Below are 21440 nucleotides of genomic sequence, written 5' to 3'. Positions count from 1 at the left end.
TATTTCATTGTTTTCATTTGCATTTCCCAAAAGACATAAGATATTGAGTATCTTTCCATTTACTTATTTGATTTCTGTTATACCTTCTTCGGTGCAATGTCCATTCAGATCTTTTGCCTGTATTTCAGTTTTCCCTCTGCTTTTACATCCCAGAAGAAATTGTAGAGAATTAGTATAATTTCTTTCTTAAATGTTTGGTAGAATTCACCAGTGAAACCATCAGGGACTACTGCTTTCTTTTTTGAAAGGTTGTTAATTATTGATACGATTTCTTTAATAGACATAATCCTATTCAGATTATCTGTTTCTCTTTATGTGAGTTATGGTAAATTGTGTCTCTCGAGAAATTAGTCCACTTCATCTAAGTTACCAAATTTGTAGGCAGAGTTATTAATAATATTCCTTTACTATCATTTTTTTTTTTTTTTTAGAGAGAGTGGGAGAGAGAGAGAGAGAATTTTAAGCAGGCTCCATACCCAGTACAGCACACACAGAGCCCAACATGGGGTTCAGTCTCACATACCTAAGATCATGACCTGAGCTGAAATCAAGAGTTGGATGCCTAACTGGCTGATCCCCCTGGGTGCCCCTCCTTTATTATCCTTTTTAATGTCCATTGGATCAGTAGTGATTACCCTTCTTTCATTTCTGATATTAGTAGTTATTAATTACCAATTAGTAGTCTAATAATCTGCTCCTTTTTTCCTCTAGCCTGGCTAAGGTTTATCAATTTCATTGACGTCTTCACAGACTAAATTTTGCTTTCATTGACTTTTTCTATTAATTTCCTGTTTTAATTTCATTGATTTGTGCTCTTATTTTTATTATTCCTTTTCATCTGCTTACGTTGGGTTTATTTAGCTCTTCTTTTTCTAGTTTCCCAAGGTGGAAGCTTAGATGATTGATTCTAGATCTTTTATTTTCTCTAATAGGTGCATTCTAGATCTTTTATTTTCTCTAATATGTGTATTCAATGCTATAAATTTCCCTCTAAACACAGCTTTCACTGCACCCTACAGAATTCAGTAAGTTCTATTTTCATTTTCATTGAGTTCAAAATATTTTAAAATTTCTCTTGATACTTCCTTTTGGACCCATATGTTGTTTGGACATGTACTATTTTGTCTTCAAATATTTGGGGACTTTCCAGCTATCTCTCTGTTACTAATTTTTGGTTTAATACCACTGTGGTCTGAGAGCATACTTTGCATGATTTCTGTTCTTTTATATTTGTCAAGGTGTTTAATGGCCCAGAATGTAGTCTACTTTTGTGAATGCTCCATGTGAACTGAAAAGAATGTGTATTCTGCTCTTGTAAGATGAAGTATTTTTCACACGTCAATTAGATCCAGTTGATTGATGGTGCTGTTCAATCCAACTATATCCTTACCAATTTTCTGCCTGCTGAATCTGTCAATTACTGAGAGAGGGGTGTTAAAATCTCCAACTTAATAGTAGATTTGTCTATTTTCCCTTGCAATTCTATCTGTTTTACCTCACATATTTTGACACTCTGTTTTTAGCTACATACATTCTAAGGATCATTATGACTTCTTGGAGAATTGACCCCTTTATCATTATGCAATGCCCACCTTTATCCCTGATAATTTTCTCTGTTCTGCAGCCTGCTTCATCTGAAATTAATTTACCTACTCCTACTTTCTTTGGTTAGTGACATATCTTTCTCTTTCCCGTCACTTTCTATTTATGTCTTTATGTTCAAAGAGGGTTTCTTATAAACAACATAGAATTGGATTTTGTTTTTTATGTACCCTAACAATCTCTGTCTTTTAATTGACCTATTTAAACCATGCACATTTAAAGCAGTTATTGGTATGAATTCTTTACATATTTGGTAGAATTCACCAGTGAAGCCATGTGGCCCTAGAGTTTTGTTTTTTGGGAGGATTTTGATGACTGATTCAATCTCCTTACTAGTACTCAGTCTGCTCAGAATTTCTGTTTCATCATGATTTAGTCCTGGGAGGTTGTATGTTTCAAGAAACATATCCATTTCTTCTCTGTCATTAAAGACACTGTTCCTGGACATTCTCCTTTTCTTCATTCTTTCTCTTTGCATTTTAGTTTGTGACATTTCAATTGACATGTCTTCAGGCTCACTGACTCTTTCCTCGGCTCTGTCTGGTCTACAGATGAGTCCACCAGGGGCATTCTTTATTTCTGTTTTGGTGGTTTTTATTTCCAACATTTTTTTTAATTCTTTCTTAGAGTTTCCCTCTCTCTCCTTATGTTACCCATCTGTTCTAGAATGTTGTCTACTCCCTCCATTAGAGCCCTTAACATGTTATTCATCATTATTTTTAATTCTCCATTGTATGACTCCAACATTGTGTCATAGCTGTGTCTACTTGTGATGCTTGCTTTGTCTCTACAGACACATTTTTTTTTTCTTGTCTTTTGGCAGATCTCAGAATTTTTTGTTTAAAGCCAGACATGGTAGATCAGGTAGTAGGAACTGAGGTAATGCAGCTCTCAGTGAGAAGCTTTATATTGACCCAACTAGAAGCTGCGTTCTAATGTTTGCTGTAGCTGTAGGTGCTAGAAGCTTTAGTTTCCTTGGTTGAACAGAGTCTTGGTCTTGGAGCTGTCAATTGTTATCCAGTGTTGTTACATTGGAGCCCTTTTGATGCAGCAGGAAGTACTGGAGAGATAGAGCATTTGCTAATCTTGTGATTAAATCTCAATTTCTTAGTGGGCTTGAGTCTCTGGACAGTGACATCCAGAAGTGTTTCTTAGGCTTTTTTTTTCCTACCCTTCTGTGAGAGAGGAAGGCTGAAAGGGTTGGAGTTGTCTAAATGCCCTTCCCTCGGGTCAGATAAGCCTCTGGGAAACTAGTCTCCTTTGAGGTCAGTATTGTTTTATGGAGAACACTCAGAGCATATTTCAAAAAGATTACTTCCCCACACACACCCTGTGCCTGAAGCATGTGGAGTTTTTCTCCAATCACCACTTTGAGAACCCAGTGGGTCTCTGGGGATAAAACCCACAGAAGTGTGGAGGACCCCTAAGACAGGGTCCCACACTCAGCCTCTAGCAATTCCTCAATCACCAATGAAGCATTCCTACCAGTTACTGTCTCCAGCAGCCACTGCTCCTGGTAAGCTGACCTTGGCTATGATTCTCTGTTTTCACATGTCTGTCCCATTTTCAGGATGGCACTTTGCCCTGTGACCTCAATTCTCTGATGGACATAAGGAAAGTCATTGGTTTTCAGTTTGCTCATCTTTTTTCTTATTGTGAGGATGGGAGTGATGACTTCCAAGCTCTTTCTATGTCAGTGCTGAAGCTTGAAGTCCTCTATATACATTTTACACTTTTCACATCAATCTGGAGAGTTACTCTTTCTATTCCAAGTTATAGAGAAGAGACCCGAGGCTCAGAGAGGTTAAGTAATGTGCCCAGGGTCACTCAGCTAATGAGTGGCAGAGCCAAAATTCTTTGTCTTCTAATTCTAATGTTTTTTGAGGAACTACCAATCCCAAGCATTCCAGAAATATTTAATATATAGGCCTTTTCAAGATTTTCCATGAATTCTTGGTGAAATCTGGACTTGGTCATTTAACCTGAGAATGAGATGAGAGTCTCATGATCCACCTGACCAGTCTCTGTCTCTAGCCAAGAAAATGACCAAGTTAGCCAAGATAGAGCCTTATCCAGCCCAAGGTCCCCCATCTCTCACATGGTGCCAACTTCAGTATTCACTGGTAGCATCCTCCAATGTGTGTTTACTGCCATAGAATCATAGTGTTTAAAACTAGAAATGCCCGAGAGATCACCTATTCCAACACCTTTGCTTTACAGGTGAGACCCTGAATCCTAGGGACTCTGAGACCCTGGTAAGTTAATGGGAGAGCCACCTGCCATCCATTGGTTCACTACCTTGCTCTTTTTCCTAGATCTTTCTAGGAATTAAGTTACACATTTATTTTTGAGATGGCCAATATATGACATGCAATGAAACCTACACTCTGCCCCATCCTTTGCCACATGGGAGAGGGGAAAAGGCAGACAGCATGCCCGTGGGCTGCCCTGCATCTCACTGGGAGATTTGGGACTTCTCGTAGTCAAGTGTGTCAGCCTTCATTAAGTCTACACTGAGGTCTAGGTAGACCAGTGGTTCTCAATGGGGAGTTGACTTTGTACCTCCTCCCATGGCCCTGAGGGCATATGGTCATGTCTGGAGGTGTTTTGGTTATCACAACTAGGGAAGGAGGAAAGTTGCTATTGGCCTCTAGTGGGCAGAGGCCAAGGATGCTTCTTAACATTCTGCATTACATGGGACAGATTCCCCAACAAAGCATTTTTTAGCCCCAAATGTGGAGAGTATCGAGGTTGAGAAAGCCTGAGATAACGCATACCCACTCAGAGTCTCCACGATGGCTCTCTGCTTACTTGAAATAGACACTTTTCCCTTTGGCTTCCCTTAAAGACAGCTCCTGCGCCAGGGGAGCAGTTCCCCGTGCCCGCCCACCCAACCCCAACCCCCGCCCCAATGCTCCTAGGAGGCAGCTGCCAACCAACGCAGGGTGGGAAAGGGTGTGCACCTGAACTGTTCTGCGAGACCTTACATGACTGAGGTGCTTTCTTCTTGGTAGCAGGTGGGTGTCTCTGCCCACACTTCCCCACTGATCACGTCTGTGAAGGGAGGAGGAAGCCTTATGTAAGCGCAGCCTCATACAACCTTCTGTCATTCTGGCACTCCAGGCCTTGGGAACACCCTCCCTCCCTCCGGAAGTCTCAGGGGAACATGGCTCTGTTCTGAACCCGCCCTACAGGGTCTGCTGGCCAGCTGCCTTGTCATACCCTGCCACCCCAGCCCCTCATCCGAGCTCCACTCCCCTCCCACATACCCCATGCAGCAGCAGCTGCACGGGCTACTCTGAGACAGACCAGCAGGCTTCAGTTCAGGCCTCTGCTCCTGCTTTTCTCCCTGCCTGTAATAGCCTTCCCTTCCTTGACCATCTAGACAATGCCTACCCGAGACCCTCCTGACTCTCCTTTGCAGAGCCTCCATCCAGGCCCGTCTCCCTGCTTCCCCGCCAACCAGCCCGCTTAGTCCTGTGTTCTGTCCCCTGTTGGCACAGTCCTCTAGAAGGCCTCCCCTTGCTTGATGGGGTTTGCGGATATCTGTATCCCTCTCCACCCGGCCCCAGTGGATGCCAAGCCCATGCCTGATTCGCCTCTAGGTCCCAGGGCTTAGTGCCGTGAAAACTTATTGAAAGGATGAGTAAATAAGTGAATAAATGAAGGAAAGAATAGACAGATGGAATGTCCCTGCTCCTTATCCTCAGAGTGGCCACTTCCCCGACCCTCATGGCTCCCTGTCGCTCACCCAGTTACCTAGACACAGGACACGTGACCTCAGCTCTGCCTCTTCTGCCACTCACGCTATATGATCTCTAGCAAGTCACTTGCTATCTACACTCGCGCACCCATGGTAACCAGTTATGACACTGTCGGTATATAGCACCAGCTATGACACTGTAGGTGTATAGCAGATAGTAGAACCCCAACCCAGTTCAGGACCCCCCCAGTCCTCCATTTGTGGTGGCCCCGACTGGCCCCCAGACAGCACTGCTCCTGAGCACGAGTACAGTGAAAGAAACGTTTCTTGCACTAATAAAATTACCTTCTCTAAAGAAGGCAATTTGCATGTTAATGTTTTGGGTAATTCTGTGCAGCTCCAGTGCCCTCGGGGCTGCAATTTCTCTCTGACAAAGTGATAAAAATAAACTCCTGCATAAAAGAGCATTTCTCTTCTCTCTCATTTGCGCTCCGAAGTGACATTCTTAATGTGAGTCAAGCTGAAACCCACTTCGCAATCTTGTTTTTGACACTGATCTGCCTCTCAGTGACAGGCTGGCTCCCCAGAGCTCCACAGAAGGGTCTCCCCTTAAGGACCAGGCTGGATCCTCCTGACAAGGGGGCGCCCCCACTCCCAAGGCTCCAGACTCTGGTCTTCCTTAAATTCCAAAAAGTGCAGCCCGTTAACTGGAGGGCAAACATGGGGCACAGGGAAGAGCGCTGCCTTCAGTGGGTGAGTTAGCGTGACTTGCCTCCCCCCACCCAAGAGTGCCCATTCTTGGGAAACAAATACAATGGATGGAGAGTCCAACACTGCCCTCCAGGATGGCAGACGGTTCGCCTGCCAGGCTTGGCCTCTCTGATCACCTAGAGACAAGAAACAAAGAAGCTCAGATTTTGGGGTGTCCTCATGTGCCCGGCCCAGGCCCGGCCCCTTACATCTGTATTCTCTCACTGAAACCCCACAAGAGCTGGGCAGGGTGGATAGAAACTGAGGCTCCCAGAAGTGAAGGGAATGAGCCAAGGTCACCTAGCAGCACAGAAGAGACAGACCCTGACTGAACATGGGCCTGTGTGTGTGCTTGCAGCATGCTGTCCGTGCCCAAGCGGTGGGAGAGGAGGAGAGAATTAGCATTCGCCGGACACCTACTTTTGCCATGCGTTATGCGTCTATATTGCAATCAGTTAGTCTACTAACGTTAGTGACCGCGTGTGCGGTGACCTGTAGGACTCCCCGGTCTCGTGGCCCCCTGACAGTCTGGTAGCGGAGGCAGACAGAGATTAAACATAGAAACACAGAAATAAGCCCGTATTTACATGTGCTGAGCTCTGTGAGATAAAATAACTAAGTTTCAAGGAGACTAGCGGAGGAGACCTAATTTATGTAAAGGAGGTGTTTCAGGGACATCTGTCCGTAAGAGCATCGCAGCTGAGGTCGAAGTTCTAAGGGGGGGTGAAGACTTGAGGGAAAGAATGTTCCAGCAGAGGGAACGATGAATGACAAAAGCTCTGAGGTGGGAGAGTGTGCGGCAGGTTCTAGGGAACAGAAGCTGGCAGAGGGTGGGGGGTGCACACAGGCCAAGAGGGGGCTCTGGCACGAGGGGGTGGGGCGGCTGCAGAAGAGGGCGGGGCCAGATCTTGCTGCGGCTTCTAGCAGGTTAAGGAAGCGGCTGTTGCTCTGCATGCTCTCGGGGAGATGACAGCAGAGTACGTGTTTCTGAAAGCTCATTCTGGAGGCTGTGTTGGAAGGGGCAGTGCTGGAAGCGGGGAGACCAGTGAGGACGTCGCTGGGAGTCCAGGGGAGCCTGGCCTTGGTGGGGGTGGTTGGCGATGGTGGAGAGGGATGGGAGCTGTGGGAGAGGAGTGTCGAAAATGGCTCTCCGACTTCTGGGTTGAGCAGTGAGGTGGGTGGAGATAGTATTTATTGAAATGGTACAAATTAAGGCAAAGCAGGATGGAGAGGGAAGACGGGGAGAGCCATTTCTAACAGGCTCTTTGAGATGCTAATGAGATAGCCCGGTGGCAGAAAAGCGGTCGGGCTTGGAGCTCAGGATTGGAGCATTGACTCCTGGCAGGTATTTAAAGCCTAGGGAATGAATGACAGGAAGAGAGAGCCCTGGGCCCAGGCAGAGAGCCCTGCAGGACCCCACACCCACGAACCAGAGAAGAGCCAGCAGAACACTGGACCCCTGAGTCCGGAGTTGCTAGAAGGATAAAAAGAAAAGCCAGAGAGTGGGGCATCCGAGAAGTGTGGAGAACACACTTTAAGGAGGGAGGCTTCCCCACTGACTGATGCCCAGAGGGAGCTAGGAAGGGGAACGGAAGGTACCCAGGCTTTTCTCAGGAAAGGTTCTAGTAGAGGGGAAGGGGATGGAAGCCCACCCATGGGGGGTACACAACATCCCCGTGGGCAGTTTGGCTGATGTGGGACCAGAGCTAGGAAGGTGAGCTGCAATGTCAAGCCTTTAAATAGTGTGTTTGATGGCCTTTGGGCCCAGTTCATGAGAAGGGAAGAAAGTGCTGGGGGCCGGAGGGGAGGGGGGAACCAGGCACAGACTCCAGACCACCCAGCTCTCTCCCATAGGTGTTCTGCGGGCTTTCCTGCCTCTCCTGCAATTCTCTGCTGCTTCCTCTGTGTTCTGACCCTATCCGCTCCCCAGCACACACACACACACACACACACACACACACACACACACACACACTCACTCACTCACTTTGCCCTCCGCTCTGGACAGCAAACATGCCCCTCAGAGCCAGGCTGCCGTGGGGACGAAGAGTTAGATTTGCTCTCTGAAAAGGGAGATCTGTGGGGGCTTGGCACATTTCAGCATGGTGAGAAGGGGGGTCTCCTGGGAGATAATACGCATCCCACCTCTGGAGAAGACCAAATGGGGGCCAGATGCCCATTGTTAGCAATGCCAGGGAGGACAACTGTGGCTCGGAATCTCACCAGGGACCTGTAGATAGAAAGTACCAGCAACAATTGGGCTTCTGTGGGACTTGGGCTCCCTCCCTGCCTCTCTGAGTAGGGCTGATGCGACCTGATTCACAGAGCCCGGGTGTGAGTCCCACACTGCAGGCGGTGGGACTCTGCCTGGACGTCTGTACCTCGGTGCACCCCAGAAGCCCACGGCACCCGGCTAACAGAACCCAAGACAAAAGCATTTGCTCTGTCATTAAATACTGGTGAACCCCCCAAGAGTTATAAATGCGTCTACCACCCAGATTTTGTCTTGAGGATGGAAGGAGAGGCGTCCCTAGGGAGCTCGCCACAGTGCCTGGTACATACCAAGCACGACTCCTACTAGTTCTTATTATTTTGAGGGTCATTGTCCTGTAAGGGCCTAGACTGCATTAGCTCTGAAATCCTTTCCAAGCCAGAGGTATTGACCGCTTGCTGAGGAATGAGTGTTGGGCCTCAGAAGGTTCTGCTGGAGCCGTTAATCCCACCAGAAATGTCTGGAATCGCTCCATGGCGTTGCAGAAAGTGGAGCTGGGTCCTGTAGCCCCACCTCCCCGCCAGTGACTCAGGGGCTTGTGTCTGTCGCGGTGGAGTCAGGTGACGCTGGCTGGGACTGGAGCGGGACCTGGGGCCACTCCGCACCGTCCAGCAGTGTGACCTGTGCCGGACGAAATGATGGAGAAGCTGCTTTCGACGTTGGTTGTGTTTGTTACTCGGGTGTCACAGGCTCCTGGCGATAATGATTTTCCTACAAGGTCTATTTATGGTTCATTCCTGACACTTACTAATTTTTCCATCCAGACAAGGACAAAGGTGATGGTGACTTGCCGCCGCGGTAGTGCGTAAATACAGTGATTGGGTGCATGCCATTCTGTTCTCGAGCTGTTCGCCGCGGGGAGCGGTGGGAGTGAGGCGGCGCTCTCCTTCTTCCCCGAAAGGACGGGCCTTCTGGAGGTTTCCATCTGGTTTGGGGAGAGGCAATGCAGAACAGTAGTGGGAACCTCAGAAAGACCACTGACCAACAGTGTGACTCTGGGCAGGGGGCAGGACCGCTCAGGTTTGCCATGAGATTATAGGAGCGCGCAGGGAGAACGCACATGTGCATCCCAGTAGGCAGGGTGCCCCCAATAAATGATTTTTGTCACTACCATTTTTTAAAACAGTCAGAAGCCACCATCCCTCCCCATGCTTCTGGAGTCCCAGGAAATCACCCAGTTTGCAGAAGGGGAAACTGAGGCCTGAAGAGGGGAGGTGATTATTTCAAAGCCCCGCAGGGCAGAGACCATTTTGAGAACCCGTCTCCTGACCCCCTTCGTGACTTGTCCTCCCTGCCAGCCCAGCCAGTCTGCTCGTTTACTCCACAAACAACTGTTGAGCACCTGCACTAGGGCTGCTAGATATGGCGGTGAAGACAGCTTGGCCTCATGACATTCTAGTGTGGACACAAGCAGTCAGCTGTCCACCACCAAAGAAGCAAATGAAGTCAATGTCATGAGAGTAGGGCAGGACACGTGGGGAGGGCACAGAAATCCAGGTGGGGACGTAGCCTGAGGCTTTGGCACTGCTGTTACTAAGCGCCCCGTTGGGCTTCCTCTGGGCGGGGCCTTGTAAAAGCCATTTGGCAAACTTCACAGATGCAGAAACAGAGGTCTGGGGAGGTGAAGCCACTTGCTGAAGACGAGGCCGAGAGTACACGGCACAGCTGGACCCAGACCAGTGCTTCTGACCCCCAGTCACTGTCCCATGAGCCCGATGCTGTCTTGTGGGAAATGCCCCAGTTCCATCTCCCCATGTGGAGTCCTTCGAGACCCCAGCGCTGGCCTGCAGAGACCACGTTCACGTCTAGGGGGATTGTGTGGCAGCAGACCCTGTGTGGCAGGGAACCAGGCTGCAAGGTGCCCTAAGAATGGAGGGGAGGTTCTGGTGATTCATAACCTTGGAGCTGGTACAGGCTTCCCAGACAGCCCTTGTGGGGAACATGCCAATCGCTGAGCTCATTCCAGTCCAGATCATTCAGCTTTATTTCCTACCGACAATTCCAAACAGAAAGCCCGTATATTTACACCATTAGACTTTCACTATCAGACAGACACATCTGTTCTAGGTGGGTCATAAGAAAGATGGAAAGGCTGGGGAGAGAGAAGGAACTGGCAGGTGGCTGGCCTCGCCCAGCACACCAGTACCTTGAAATGGAATTATAGCAAGGAAGCTCGGGCATTTTTGAGAGGGAAACAGTATCTCCTACTCAGTCTGAGTTAATATCCCCGGCTGTATGCAATGATTTGGATTTAATTATATCGTCGACGCAAACGTGTTCTGCGAACTGTAAAAGAATACGTAAGTGTCACGTTAAGAAGGCGCGATGCAGGACAAGCACCGGGGGACTGAGCATCAGGGAGGCAGGGGTTTAATGCTGCCCTGTCCACCTGCGGGAGCCACTTGGCCTCTCTGGGCCTGCACTCCTCGTGCCTGTCGCAGCGTCATTTTCTGAACAAGACGCGGGGAACCAGATGAACACACGGAGATGCTCTGTCAACGGGCAAGGTGTTGTTGCTGATTCCGTCCGTGGGCCCCAGAATGGAGGATGGGATCGTGGGAGAGCGGCCACCAGCACTCTCATTAAGTCCTGTGTACCAGGACCCCTCCCTACGGGTAGGGACCCGAGGTCTTTTGAGGCCAGAAGGAGCTCGTGGGCCCACCCTCATCCGCGCTGGCTGATGGAATGACGCTATGTTCTGTCAGGGGCTGCGTCCCCATGTGTAAGTGACGGTCTTGGGTGGGAGACATGCATATGGCCACATCCGGAAAGTTTCAAAGGCTGCTTTCTCCAGCAACACCCGTCAACCCAAATAAAGTTGCAAAAAATACTCAACAGGCCTGGGAGGCAAGTGGGCAAAGCCTGTTGGCAGGGACCCGCGGATCTTCGCCCTCCTGCTGACATCCGGCCGAGATGGGTGGGGTCCGGGCCTCCGCCACTGCCAGGCAGGCGTCATCTCTTCCTTCTCAAGGACCCGAAGGAATCTGAAGGCTCTCAAAGCAGCTAGGGAGTAAAGAAGTTTCGAGAACAGTCCCTGTTCCTTCCAGCTTCCAGCTGTGTGACTTTGACAAATCTCTTGAGCGTAAAATGGGATTGGTAGGGACACCCGCTGCGTAGGGCTCCTGTGGGATTAAATAATGCACTTGAAGCCTTTAATTCAGGGCCTGGCCCCTAATGAGGGCTCCATAATTATTAACCAGTGTTGTTCATTGTCACTGCATTTACGGTGACAGGTCACTACAGTAATGTTACCAAAGAGACGCCTCCATTTCCAAGTGAGAGCCACGAGGGGTTTCTCAGGGAGCTGACAGGGGGCAGGGAAGAGGGAGAAGGTCTCCTCTGTTTCTCCTCAATGGCTCAGGTGATCCCTAAGGTTCGGGTGGTGGTACAGGAGAGTGTCTCCAAGGGCTGGGGGAGCCGTAGCAGAACCGAGAAGTCGGGAGGCTACGGAATTGTTAAGACCCTAATCCCCAGTGCGACTGTACTTGGCGCCGGGGCCTCTAAGGAAGTAACTGAGTTTAAAGCAGGTCCTGAGGACAGGGCCCTGATCCAAAGGGACTGGTGTCCTTATGAGAAGAGATGCCGGAGAGCCGGTTCGCTCTCTGTCGGGGCCATCTGAGGACGCAGCGAGAAGGCAGCCGTCTGCACGCGGGAAGAGAGCTCTCACCAGAGCTCAAACCTGCTGGCAGCCTGAACTTGGACTGTCAACCTCCAAACTGTGAGAAGACTCAGTCTATGCTGTTTAAGCCGCCCAGGCTCCGGCAGATGCGGTATACGGCAGTCCAAGCAGACGAAGACGGCGAGGAGGGGTGGGCAGTGGGGTTTCAGAGAACAAAGTTTGTTCTGGGCCTCCCCCGTGGTTCTCGAATGCCCACAGCAGGGCTAGCCCAGTACTAGGCTTCTCAGAGACCACGCTCTTCACTTCTTTATTCCACTGCCTCCTCGAGAGCCTTTAAGGGGATGGCCAAGATGGAGCGTGTGACCCAGAGTTGCCCGATCACCCATGGTGCAGAATTACCCACACCATGGTTACCAGTGCAGTTTCAGGGGCCTCGTGGCCCATTCACAATCCCCAGGAGATGGGAACAGGAACCTGGATTTCAGGCAAGGTCCCCAGGTTATTTTATGTTAAAAATGTTTGAAAACCACAGGCCTTGAGGGGAAGGTCTGTCCTCCTCTGGTGTGAGAGGCCCTCCTTCCTAAGGGCTCCTGACTTCCCCTCACATCCACATCACTGCCCTCAGGCTCTGTCCTCACCTCCTCCTCCACTCCCACCCTGGTCCAAGCTGCCAGCAGCCCTCGCTTGGACCAGTGCAGTAGCCCCCAAGGGATCTCCTTGCTATCTCTTCACTTGGGCCCCTCCTCCTGGTCTCAACACAGCAGCCACAATGACCACGTCCTTTCCTGTCTCCCCAGTGGCTTCCCATCTTCCTCAACATGGAACCTAGAGTCTGACCATGGGCTACAGGGCTTTCTGTGGCCTGGCCTATAAACCCTTCCAGTCTCATGGCCCTCAGTACAGCTAGAGAAGGGCAGGTCTTGTAGAGGGCAGTGGAGTTCTGCCCCACTTAGTGGTCAGTGTTGATGCCGGGAGAAACCAGGGATATGCGGTTTCTCAGAAACCAAGAGAGGACTAAAGCCAAGCTGGAAAAATTTCATGGTTTTTCAGCTCCATCATTTGATTTTAAAAATAACTCGATGAGATTGTCTTAAAATGCAGACATTTTTAGCCCAAAGTCAAGCTTCTCAAAGTTCGGGGGCAGGTCCTTTTGCTGATAGCCACTTTTTCCAGATGGGTTTTCAGAGCGGAATGTGTACAGACAGACTCAGCAGTGGGAGGGAGAATGAGGAGGAAGGGATGAGTTCTCGAAGTGGGGTCGCTGGACCAGCACCCTCAAAACCACCTGGGAACGTGGTTGAAGTGCAAATTCTCAGAACTTCAGAAGCAGGAACTCCTAGGGTGAGGCTTGAAGCCTGTATTTTCACAAGTCCTCCTAAAGCCACTAGTCTGGACCATCTTCGGCTCATAAATCTGCACATTGTCTAAGAGAAGAGCTTTCATAGGTGTCTTTCCCTTTGCCGCTTGCCTTACCCTGCTGTCCTCAGCTGGAAGATGGGCACAGTCACACCTGCCTCGCAAGATTGCTTAAAAAGTTCAGTCTATTCAAGTAGACAGAACGGACCGTTTTCAGTGCCTGCTGCATGCCAGGCTGTACTGGGCACTGAGGATGTAGAGAAGACTGGGGCAACGTCCCTGCCTCCAGGAGTACACAGTCCCACTGGGGAGGCAGCCTCATCCCCAGGGATTTGTCCCAATATAGAGCAAGGAACAAGGAAAAGCCCCAAGGAAAGGCCATTTATTCCACCTAGGGATGGGCCAAGGCAAGCATCACAGACCTCCAGAACTTAGAGGCTGGATTGGGGTATTTTTTTATTTTATTTTTTTTTTTAAACTTTATTTTATTTTTTCAGTGTTCCAAGATTCATTGTTTATAATATAAATTATTTTTTAATTATTATCAACAGTGAACATGCATTATCTTATCTGGGAAATACAGGAAAGTAGAAAGAAGGATATAAAAAGGCCCTAGAAGTCTAGTACCACACTCCCCCAACACACACTGTTAGTATAAGTGAGTTGATGATGAATACCACTGTGTACATTTTGTTTTCCTTTGGAAGGAATATTTTGAAATACTTGAATGGCTCTTAAAACTTTTGCCAAACTGCTTTTCAACCATCCATGGCAATTTCACCACTAACTTCCTATTATTGTTATTTTGCATTTTGGTTAATGGATGAGCAATAGAGCTCTGGGGCTTGGGTGGGGACTGGATGTTTTCTCTCTTACTTGCTAACCTAAGCGAACTACGTGTTCATGTGCTTGGTCCGTTGGAGGACTCTATAAGGTTTAAGTATTTTCAACATGAAATTAATTACCAAAACCAGACTTAACATAAAAAAAAAAAACCCAACCCAGATTCCTAGGGTTTCATTGCAAGAGAATACACGAATCAGAAATAAAAACAGTGATATACCAAGTGCTTCTGATCTACTTCTCAAAAATAGTGAAGAAAATAGAACCAGCTTCAGCATCTAGCGGTGGGGGGGTATGGCGAAATGGTATGCAAAGCAAGGTTTGATGGAATATTATACAACTATTAAAATAATGTTATGAAGCCTGCATAGCAACATACAAAAATATTTATGCTATCGTTTTAAGCCATAATAGGTACAAAATTTTGTACACGTATATTACAATTGAGTGAAAGCCCATCTTCCGTGGACAAAGAGAGTGGAGAGAAGGTCAGTCATCAAGGACACTTAGTTTCTAGAGGGGAGGACATTCGTGAGCTTTCCTGTGCTTTCTGCTGGCACTGTCACTGTATTTTATAATAAATAGTAAGAAGGAAGGGAAAAGACCCAGAGAGAACATGGGGACTGTCCGTGGAGGATCTGGAAAAGGCAGGAGAGACCGGCACCCGCCCCCCAGAAGGTAACTTGGATTATCTCCAGTACATTTCCTCCTCCCTCTTCCTCCCACCCCTAGCCCACAGAGACTTAAGCACTTTCCATTCTCTCAAGCACAGGGAATATTGACCCGGCTCTGGCCACCACTTCCTGGGCCACTGGATGAAATGAGATGCAAGAACCACGTCCTATCAAACTCAAACCTACAGCCCCTCAGCCTGGCTGTGGGGGGAGCCAGCCACCTGTGTCCTCGTGGTGTATAGTTTGGGGGCATCCCTCTTCCAAGCCTCCCTGGCCTTCAGACTCTCTTAGACACACTCAGTAGGGTTGAGCAGACAATGCGGGGCTCTCAGCCCTTGTCCCCAATCCCTGGCCTGAGAAGTGTCGGCTTTGCTTTCTTATGCTGGTCGTGGTGGTGCTGTTTGAGGTCAGGAGACCTGGGATCTAGTCCTGCTCCTGCCAGTCACTGGCTCTGACTTGGGCCTCACTTCCCGGTCCCCTCTTCTGTAAAATGCAGGTGCCAGACGAGGCTTTTAGAGCAACGGGAGGGCTGGTGCTCGGCTGGGTATGAAGAACCAAGATTCCCTTAGATGAGTCGTTTCTGGTGAGGACGGTCTGGGAGGGCAGGGCTCCAAGCCACCCCCGCACACACACACACACACGATTTCATTTGAGGAATTAAGACAAACAAGCAAATCCCATGATGTTTCTATCGCTGTAACAAAATAGGACACACACACCCCTTGACTGGAGGATATGCTCAGACTGTTCTAGGCCTGGAACTCCACAACTGGCTTGTCCCCCAGCCTTCCAGCCCTTCCCAATCTCGTCCAGCTGCGCCCTTCTCCACCTGTCCTGCTGCAGGCACCCTGGGTTCTGACTAGGCCACATGCCCCACCTCCCTGTTCCCAGCCAAGCCCACTGCTCCCAGCTCATCTCTGCCATCAGAGCCCTACCTGCTTTGCGCATTCCTTATTGCAGGAATCAGATGCAGAATCAGCAGTGTGTGAGGCCTGGGTTCAAATTCCAGTTACTTACCAGCCACTTACCAGCATGGGGCTGGAGGGCAAGTTATTTCGTCTCTCGGGGCCTCTGTTTCCTCATCTGCACGATGGGAGTCATACTCAGGATCTGAGCGCCTGGCACAGCCAGCCTGACTCCTGTCAATAGTGTGCAGCGCCCTTCCCTTCCGCTTCCGTTTTCCCTGCATGTATATAACCTTTATCAAAGTACAACATGTATGCAGGAAGCTGGCACTCTGCCTTTTCTTCAAAGTCATATGTGCCCTTAACTTCAAATTCCAATAGTAGCAAAGGGTTCACGATTAAAAGTGGCTGCCACTGCTTAGCCGCCTCTTTCGGCCCTCTAGAATTTCCCGTTGCATATTTTACAACTGGGTACATGAGGTATTGATTCCATAATGGGAAGCCTGTATCTCCCCTTTACCCGTTTCGTCCACCACTGCCGCCCCCTACCATGTCTGGCAATCATCAGTTCGTTCTCTGTATTTATAGGTCTGGTTCGCTTTTTGTTTGTTCGTTTGGTGGGTTTGTTTGTTTTTTTTTTTTTTTAGATTCCCCATAAAAAGACAAAATAAGGTATGTGATTCCTATAGAAAATCAGGAAATGTAGACAAGCATAAAGAAAACCAAGTAGAACACACAAAATCTCATTTCTCATTGTAGAACGTTTTCTTCCAGATGATTTAGCCATAATACTTTTCCCCCCCAAAAAAGTCCCTGTATTTTTCTTTTTCCCCTGAGCATTACAGCTTTAACACAGCCTTATGCACTTAATTAAGGGAAGGAAACAAATATTTGTTGAGTAAAAGGTGCTCAGTGCTCGCTACTGCAGCACGGGCACGACCAGGAAGCTTGTTAGGAATGCAGAGTCTCAGGCCCCGCCCCAGAATCTGCATTTTGACAAGGTCATGCACGTAAAGCTGAGAAGGGCCGTAGACCAGGGCTGCTCGGAGCCGCAGTCCACCCACTGTTCCTTCTCGTCCTGGACAAGAGGCTTGAGCCAGAATGTAAATGCCCGCTGCTTCCTTTACAGAGAAAGACTGGCTACAAAGTACTGCCAGCTGAGCTAAACAATGTGAGTGATGAGGAGGGTGATTTATATTCTGGCCCAGGCTCCTTATCTCGTCAGGGACCAGGGACACACAGTCCCTGGACTGGGCGCCCGTCTGCCGACCACACTTTGAGTAGCGCGGGTGAGATCACACACTTCTGCCGCTGGGGGCTGGGGCTGTGCTGGGTCTCTCTGGCTTTGGATCCCAGCCTCTTCCAGCCTGCTCGGGTCTGCCCCTCCCACTGCCGGTGACAAGCGCCCGTGCCGGCACAAATGCCCATTCATGCACACGATCTAGGAGAGCCCTGGCCCATTGTCGGTGATTAGGAAACATCCATATCTCTCTCTCTCTCTCTTTTTTTTTTAAAGATTTATTTATTTAGGAGAGAGAGAAAAAGAAAAAGAGGGAGAGAGCATGCACTCATGCCAAGGGAAGGCAGAGGGATGGGAAAGAGAGAATCTGGAGCAGACTCCTTGCTGAGTGCAGGGCCCAACACAGGCCTCAATCTCCTGACCCCAAGATCAGAACCCAAGCCAAAATCAAGAGTCGGATGCCCAACCAAATGAGCCACCCAGGCACCCCAGAAATATCGGTCTCTTGAAGCAGATGGAGCCCCCCTTGGCCCTGTGTCTCTGTCTGCACCAGGCCGCTGTTTACATTAAAAGGGTTTTACACCACGGTTACTGTTCCCTTTATCAGCATCTCCCATCAGAGCCAAACAGAGCAGGGCACTGGCAGAGCATCTGGAGTCCAGAAAAGCTGAGCAAAAAAGCTTTGATGGACTTGGAAGGAGACAAAGAAACAGCTTCTTTGCTCTGCGCCAGTTCCCAACAAAAAAGAGCTCTCAGATCCCAGGGTCCATATATAAGCCAGGATTTACAAACTCCCAGCCAGGCTTCTCCCTGAGGACAGCAGCCTAAATAATGCGGTGAGCCGGGAAGCAAGGCCACTGGGAAGGTATGGATTAGCAGGGGTGAAGCCGGCCTCCTCTACAATACTGAGCGTCACCAGCCCTGAGGAGCCCAGGAATCCCATGACTTTGAATCGTGGGGTTCATTTTCACTTGGACATTGAAAAGACTCAGAACTTTTCATGCAGCACAACTTAGTTAAAAGAAGTGAGAGTTAAGGGGCGCCTGGATGGCTCAGTCAGTTAAGCGTCTGCCTTCGGTCAGGTCATGATCCCAGGGTCCTGGGATTGAGCCCCACGTTGAGCTCCCTGCTCAGGAGGGATTCTGCTCCTCCCTGCCATTTGTGCTCTCTCTTGATCTTTATCTTGCATAAGTAAAATCTTTAAAAAAAAAAAAGGAAAGAAAAGAAAAGGAAAAAAAGAATTGAGAGTCAAAGTTTGAATTTGCAAGGTCACTATTATCTGGCCTACATGAACGTTCAGGGCGGAACATTCATGGCCTGAATGTTCTCTGAATGTTAGTTTCCTCATCTGTAAAGTGGGACATAAGAACACTGATCTCAAAAAGGTGTCGTGAATGGCAAGGTCAGTGAAGTACCTAGCGCAAACTCATTTGTTCATCCATTCATGCCCTCGTGTACACATTCTATCTGGAGCCCCCAGGGTCTGGTACCAGGGGACGAGTGGCGAGCTGGAGCTCACAGCCCAGCAGGGAAGATAGAGACGGTTGAAGAACCGACCGCACAAACACGGAAAGAAGCCACAGTCCGTGCCGCCAAGGAAAATGCAGGAAGCGGGTGCCAGGGGCCACATCTAATCTGGGGATCAGGGAGAGTTTCACTGAGCTGGAGATTTTTGAGCTCAGATCCCAAGGACGAGTAGGAACTTGGGAGGCGAAGTCAGAGAAGAACGTTACAGGGACGTGGTGGGACTGCTGTCTAGAATAGCATTTTGGGTAGAGAGAAGGGGGTCAGGTTTATTTTACTCTTTGAGGTGAAATCTACGTACAGCAAAATGCACACATTTTAAGGTAAAAATGGCTAAGTTTTGACAAGGCACCCATGAAACCAGCACCTCTGTCAAGAGTGAAAACCTTCAGGTTTCTCTCCGTAACTTACTTTCTTCACTGTTAGAAAACTTAGGGGCTGGGTTTTAAAGCGGACCTGTGAGGCCGGTGCGGAGGAATAAGGCTTCGGCCGGGGTTGAAATCCCAGCTCCGCCACCTTCCGCCCACATGACGTGGCCCAGACAGCTCCACTTCTCTGAGACTCAGTCTGTCAAACCGTGTGAATTAAGCCTACCTCAGAGGACTGATGAGGGGCTTGGATCCGCAGATGGTGGTGAAGGCCCGGCTGGTGCCCGGCACAGGGTAGGCGCTCTGGGACTTGAACCTCGAAGCTGAAGGTTCCAGAAGGGAAGCGGCGGGGGAGGAGGCGGCCTGGCCGTGGGGCCTGGCCCCGCTCACTGCTGCTCTCTTTGTCCACAGGCATGTGCTTGCAGGGCTTCGTGGAGGCTTTCTTTTACCTGGCTCAGCGGAAGTTCAAGATGCTGCCTCTCCACAAGCAGGTGGCCTCGCTGGTCGACCTGTGCGAGTACCACCTCTCCCTCCTGGACGAGAAGCGCCTGGTGTGCGGCCGGAGTGGCGCGTCGGGGGCCCGGGCCCTGGACAGCGGAACCCCCCAGGAAGCCACCTCCTCGGCCCCGCTGGCACAGGGCACCCCCCCGGCCTGCACAAACAGCACCCACAAGGTCTCCCACTCCAGACACGCACTGTCCTGAGGGCCCCTCGATGCTGCGGATGGAGAATGAGCCCCTCCGGGCCGAAGAGAACCCTCTGGGCTTCTGGCCCGCGGAGAGGGGAGGCCGGCTGCGGAGAGCCCCTGCGGGAGAGCCCCTCCTCTGGCCCTCCTCGCCTCCATGTGCCGCTCAGCCGCGCTTCGAGAGGCTGATTCCACGCCCGCCTTCCTCTTGATGGCCCAGCGATTCGTGAGTCATCGGCGGACATATGACATCCCAAACGTGACAGATGGCAGCATCTATTCTGGGCTCACAGGAAGCAACAACCGGGCAGAACTGTTGCTCTGGGGGCACGGGGCAGCCGAGACCCCCAGCCTGAGCCGTGGCAGGAGACCCCGAGGAAGCCACGGCCCGGCAAGGGGGCAAGGGGGGCGGCGCCGGGGCCTCCGAGAGAACTGTTCGGTCCCAGGGACATCATGTTCATTTCCTCCCAGCGAGCTGTGAGAACCAAGTGGCGCTGGCACGCGGGCAGACGCGACTCTCCCGTCCCCAATCATGTGCTTCATGGGTGCCGTGAGCAGATCGGCCTCCTTTATTCGTTTAGCTTGCCTGTTCCTGCAGTGTTCGCTTTGTTGTTAATTATGAAATAACTAACCAAGGAGTAACTAAGGAAGGCTCTGAGAGTCTTAAAGCTGACGGGAGCCTCAGAGGTCATTTTGTTTGATTTTGTTTGAACTTGATTCCAAAGCCGGTGTCCCGCGGTCACGTGGCTTCTGATGGCTCACCCTGCACAGATAGGGCATGGCCAGCAGGTGGACAGCAGGTGCTGCCAGAGGGCCCTGGGTGGGTGGAGGACAGAAGACCCTGGGGAGGACCAGCGAGAGAGGAACATGATGTCCGAAGCTCAGGTGGTGGGCGTGGCATGAGGGAAAGGAGGGCCCACACGCTCCCTTCCACGAGACCCTTCCCTTGTCTCCGTGTCCCCAGGCAAAGCCCTTCTCAGAGGGGAAGACTCAGAGGCCTCCAAAGGTGGCATTTTGGAAAACCAAGCCCTACAGAGCCCACTCTGGGCTGTTTGTCAACCAGAGCCTCCTGTAATGACTTTGTTTTCCCAAACAGACAGCAGGACAAGAGGCCTAAGATGGGAGGGGCGGGAGGAGGCTGAGGCTACTGAATGCCCCTGTTCGGGGACAGTCATCAGCCTGACTCCCCAATCACCTTGGGTAGTTTCCTACTGCTGTTCCCATTTTCAGATGGGAAAAGAAAGGCCTGGGGGGGGGGTCATCTGTAGTGTCAGCTTGGTCCAATTCTGTTGGTCCACCCCAGAGCCCCATTTCCTTTATGTCCCTGTGTGAGCGTGACTCCAGCTCCAATCCCCCCAACCCCCCGCAACTGCTCCAGGGAAGCCTGGGGTGTCCCAGGGCCCTGCCCCCTCTCCTGCAGTCTGGTGGGCTGGGCTAGGACCATCCGTGTTCCTGAGTGGTGCTGTGAGAGAAGCCATCTGGGATGACCCCAGGCCTGTTCTTCAGTCCCTGTCGCTGCTGGAGCAAAAGGGCTTCCCCGTGAAAGACCCAAGTGAACGTGTCTCTCACACTTGTTAGCAGCTGGGAGCAGCACAGAGCCTTTGCAACAAAGCTTTGACTTTGTTTTCAGAAAGCATTCACTTGCCAAAATGGAGTGCAGTTTTCAGGTCCAAATCAACCAAGCACATTGGATTGTGGGGGGGGCGGTCAATAGGATGAATTCAAGTGGCATGGTTTGGGATGATTTGAAAATGTCAGTTCTCACAGTGAGGAATGTCCTGTCTCCCACCTTTGCACGTCATCTGCAGGAGGGTGGCTCTGCCCAGACCCTGAGGTCTCTTTCTCAAAGGAGCCCCACCTATGGCCAGCGCCTGGCTGAGCCCTGCACCCCGCAGTGAA

General features: G+C 50.2%; 1 protein-coding gene across 1 annotated transcript in view; it reads left to right on the top strand.

The window, feature by feature from the left end:
- LOC111146358 (tubulin tyrosine ligase like 11) overlaps positions 1–20778 on the top strand; it is a 222486-nt gene extending 201708 nt beyond the window's left edge. The window contains exon 9 of the mRNA XM_022501885.1: positions 19268–20778. Within this exon, the coding sequence (XP_022357593.1) occupies positions 19268–19560 (293 nt within the window). The 3' untranslated portion in view covers positions 19561–20778. The remainder of the gene's footprint in view (positions 1–19267) is intronic.
- Positions 20779–21440: the final 662 nt, after the last annotated feature.

Source organism: Enhydra lutris, unplaced genomic scaffold, assembly GCF_002288905.1.
Source record: "Enhydra lutris kenyoni isolate GAN:26980312 unplaced genomic scaffold, ASM228890v2 scaffoldscaffold13, whole genome shotgun sequence".
NCBI classification, from domain to species: domain Eukaryota; kingdom Metazoa; phylum Chordata; class Mammalia; order Carnivora; family Mustelidae; genus Enhydra; species Enhydra lutris.
This window is presented reverse-complemented; position numbering and strand designations above follow the sequence as displayed.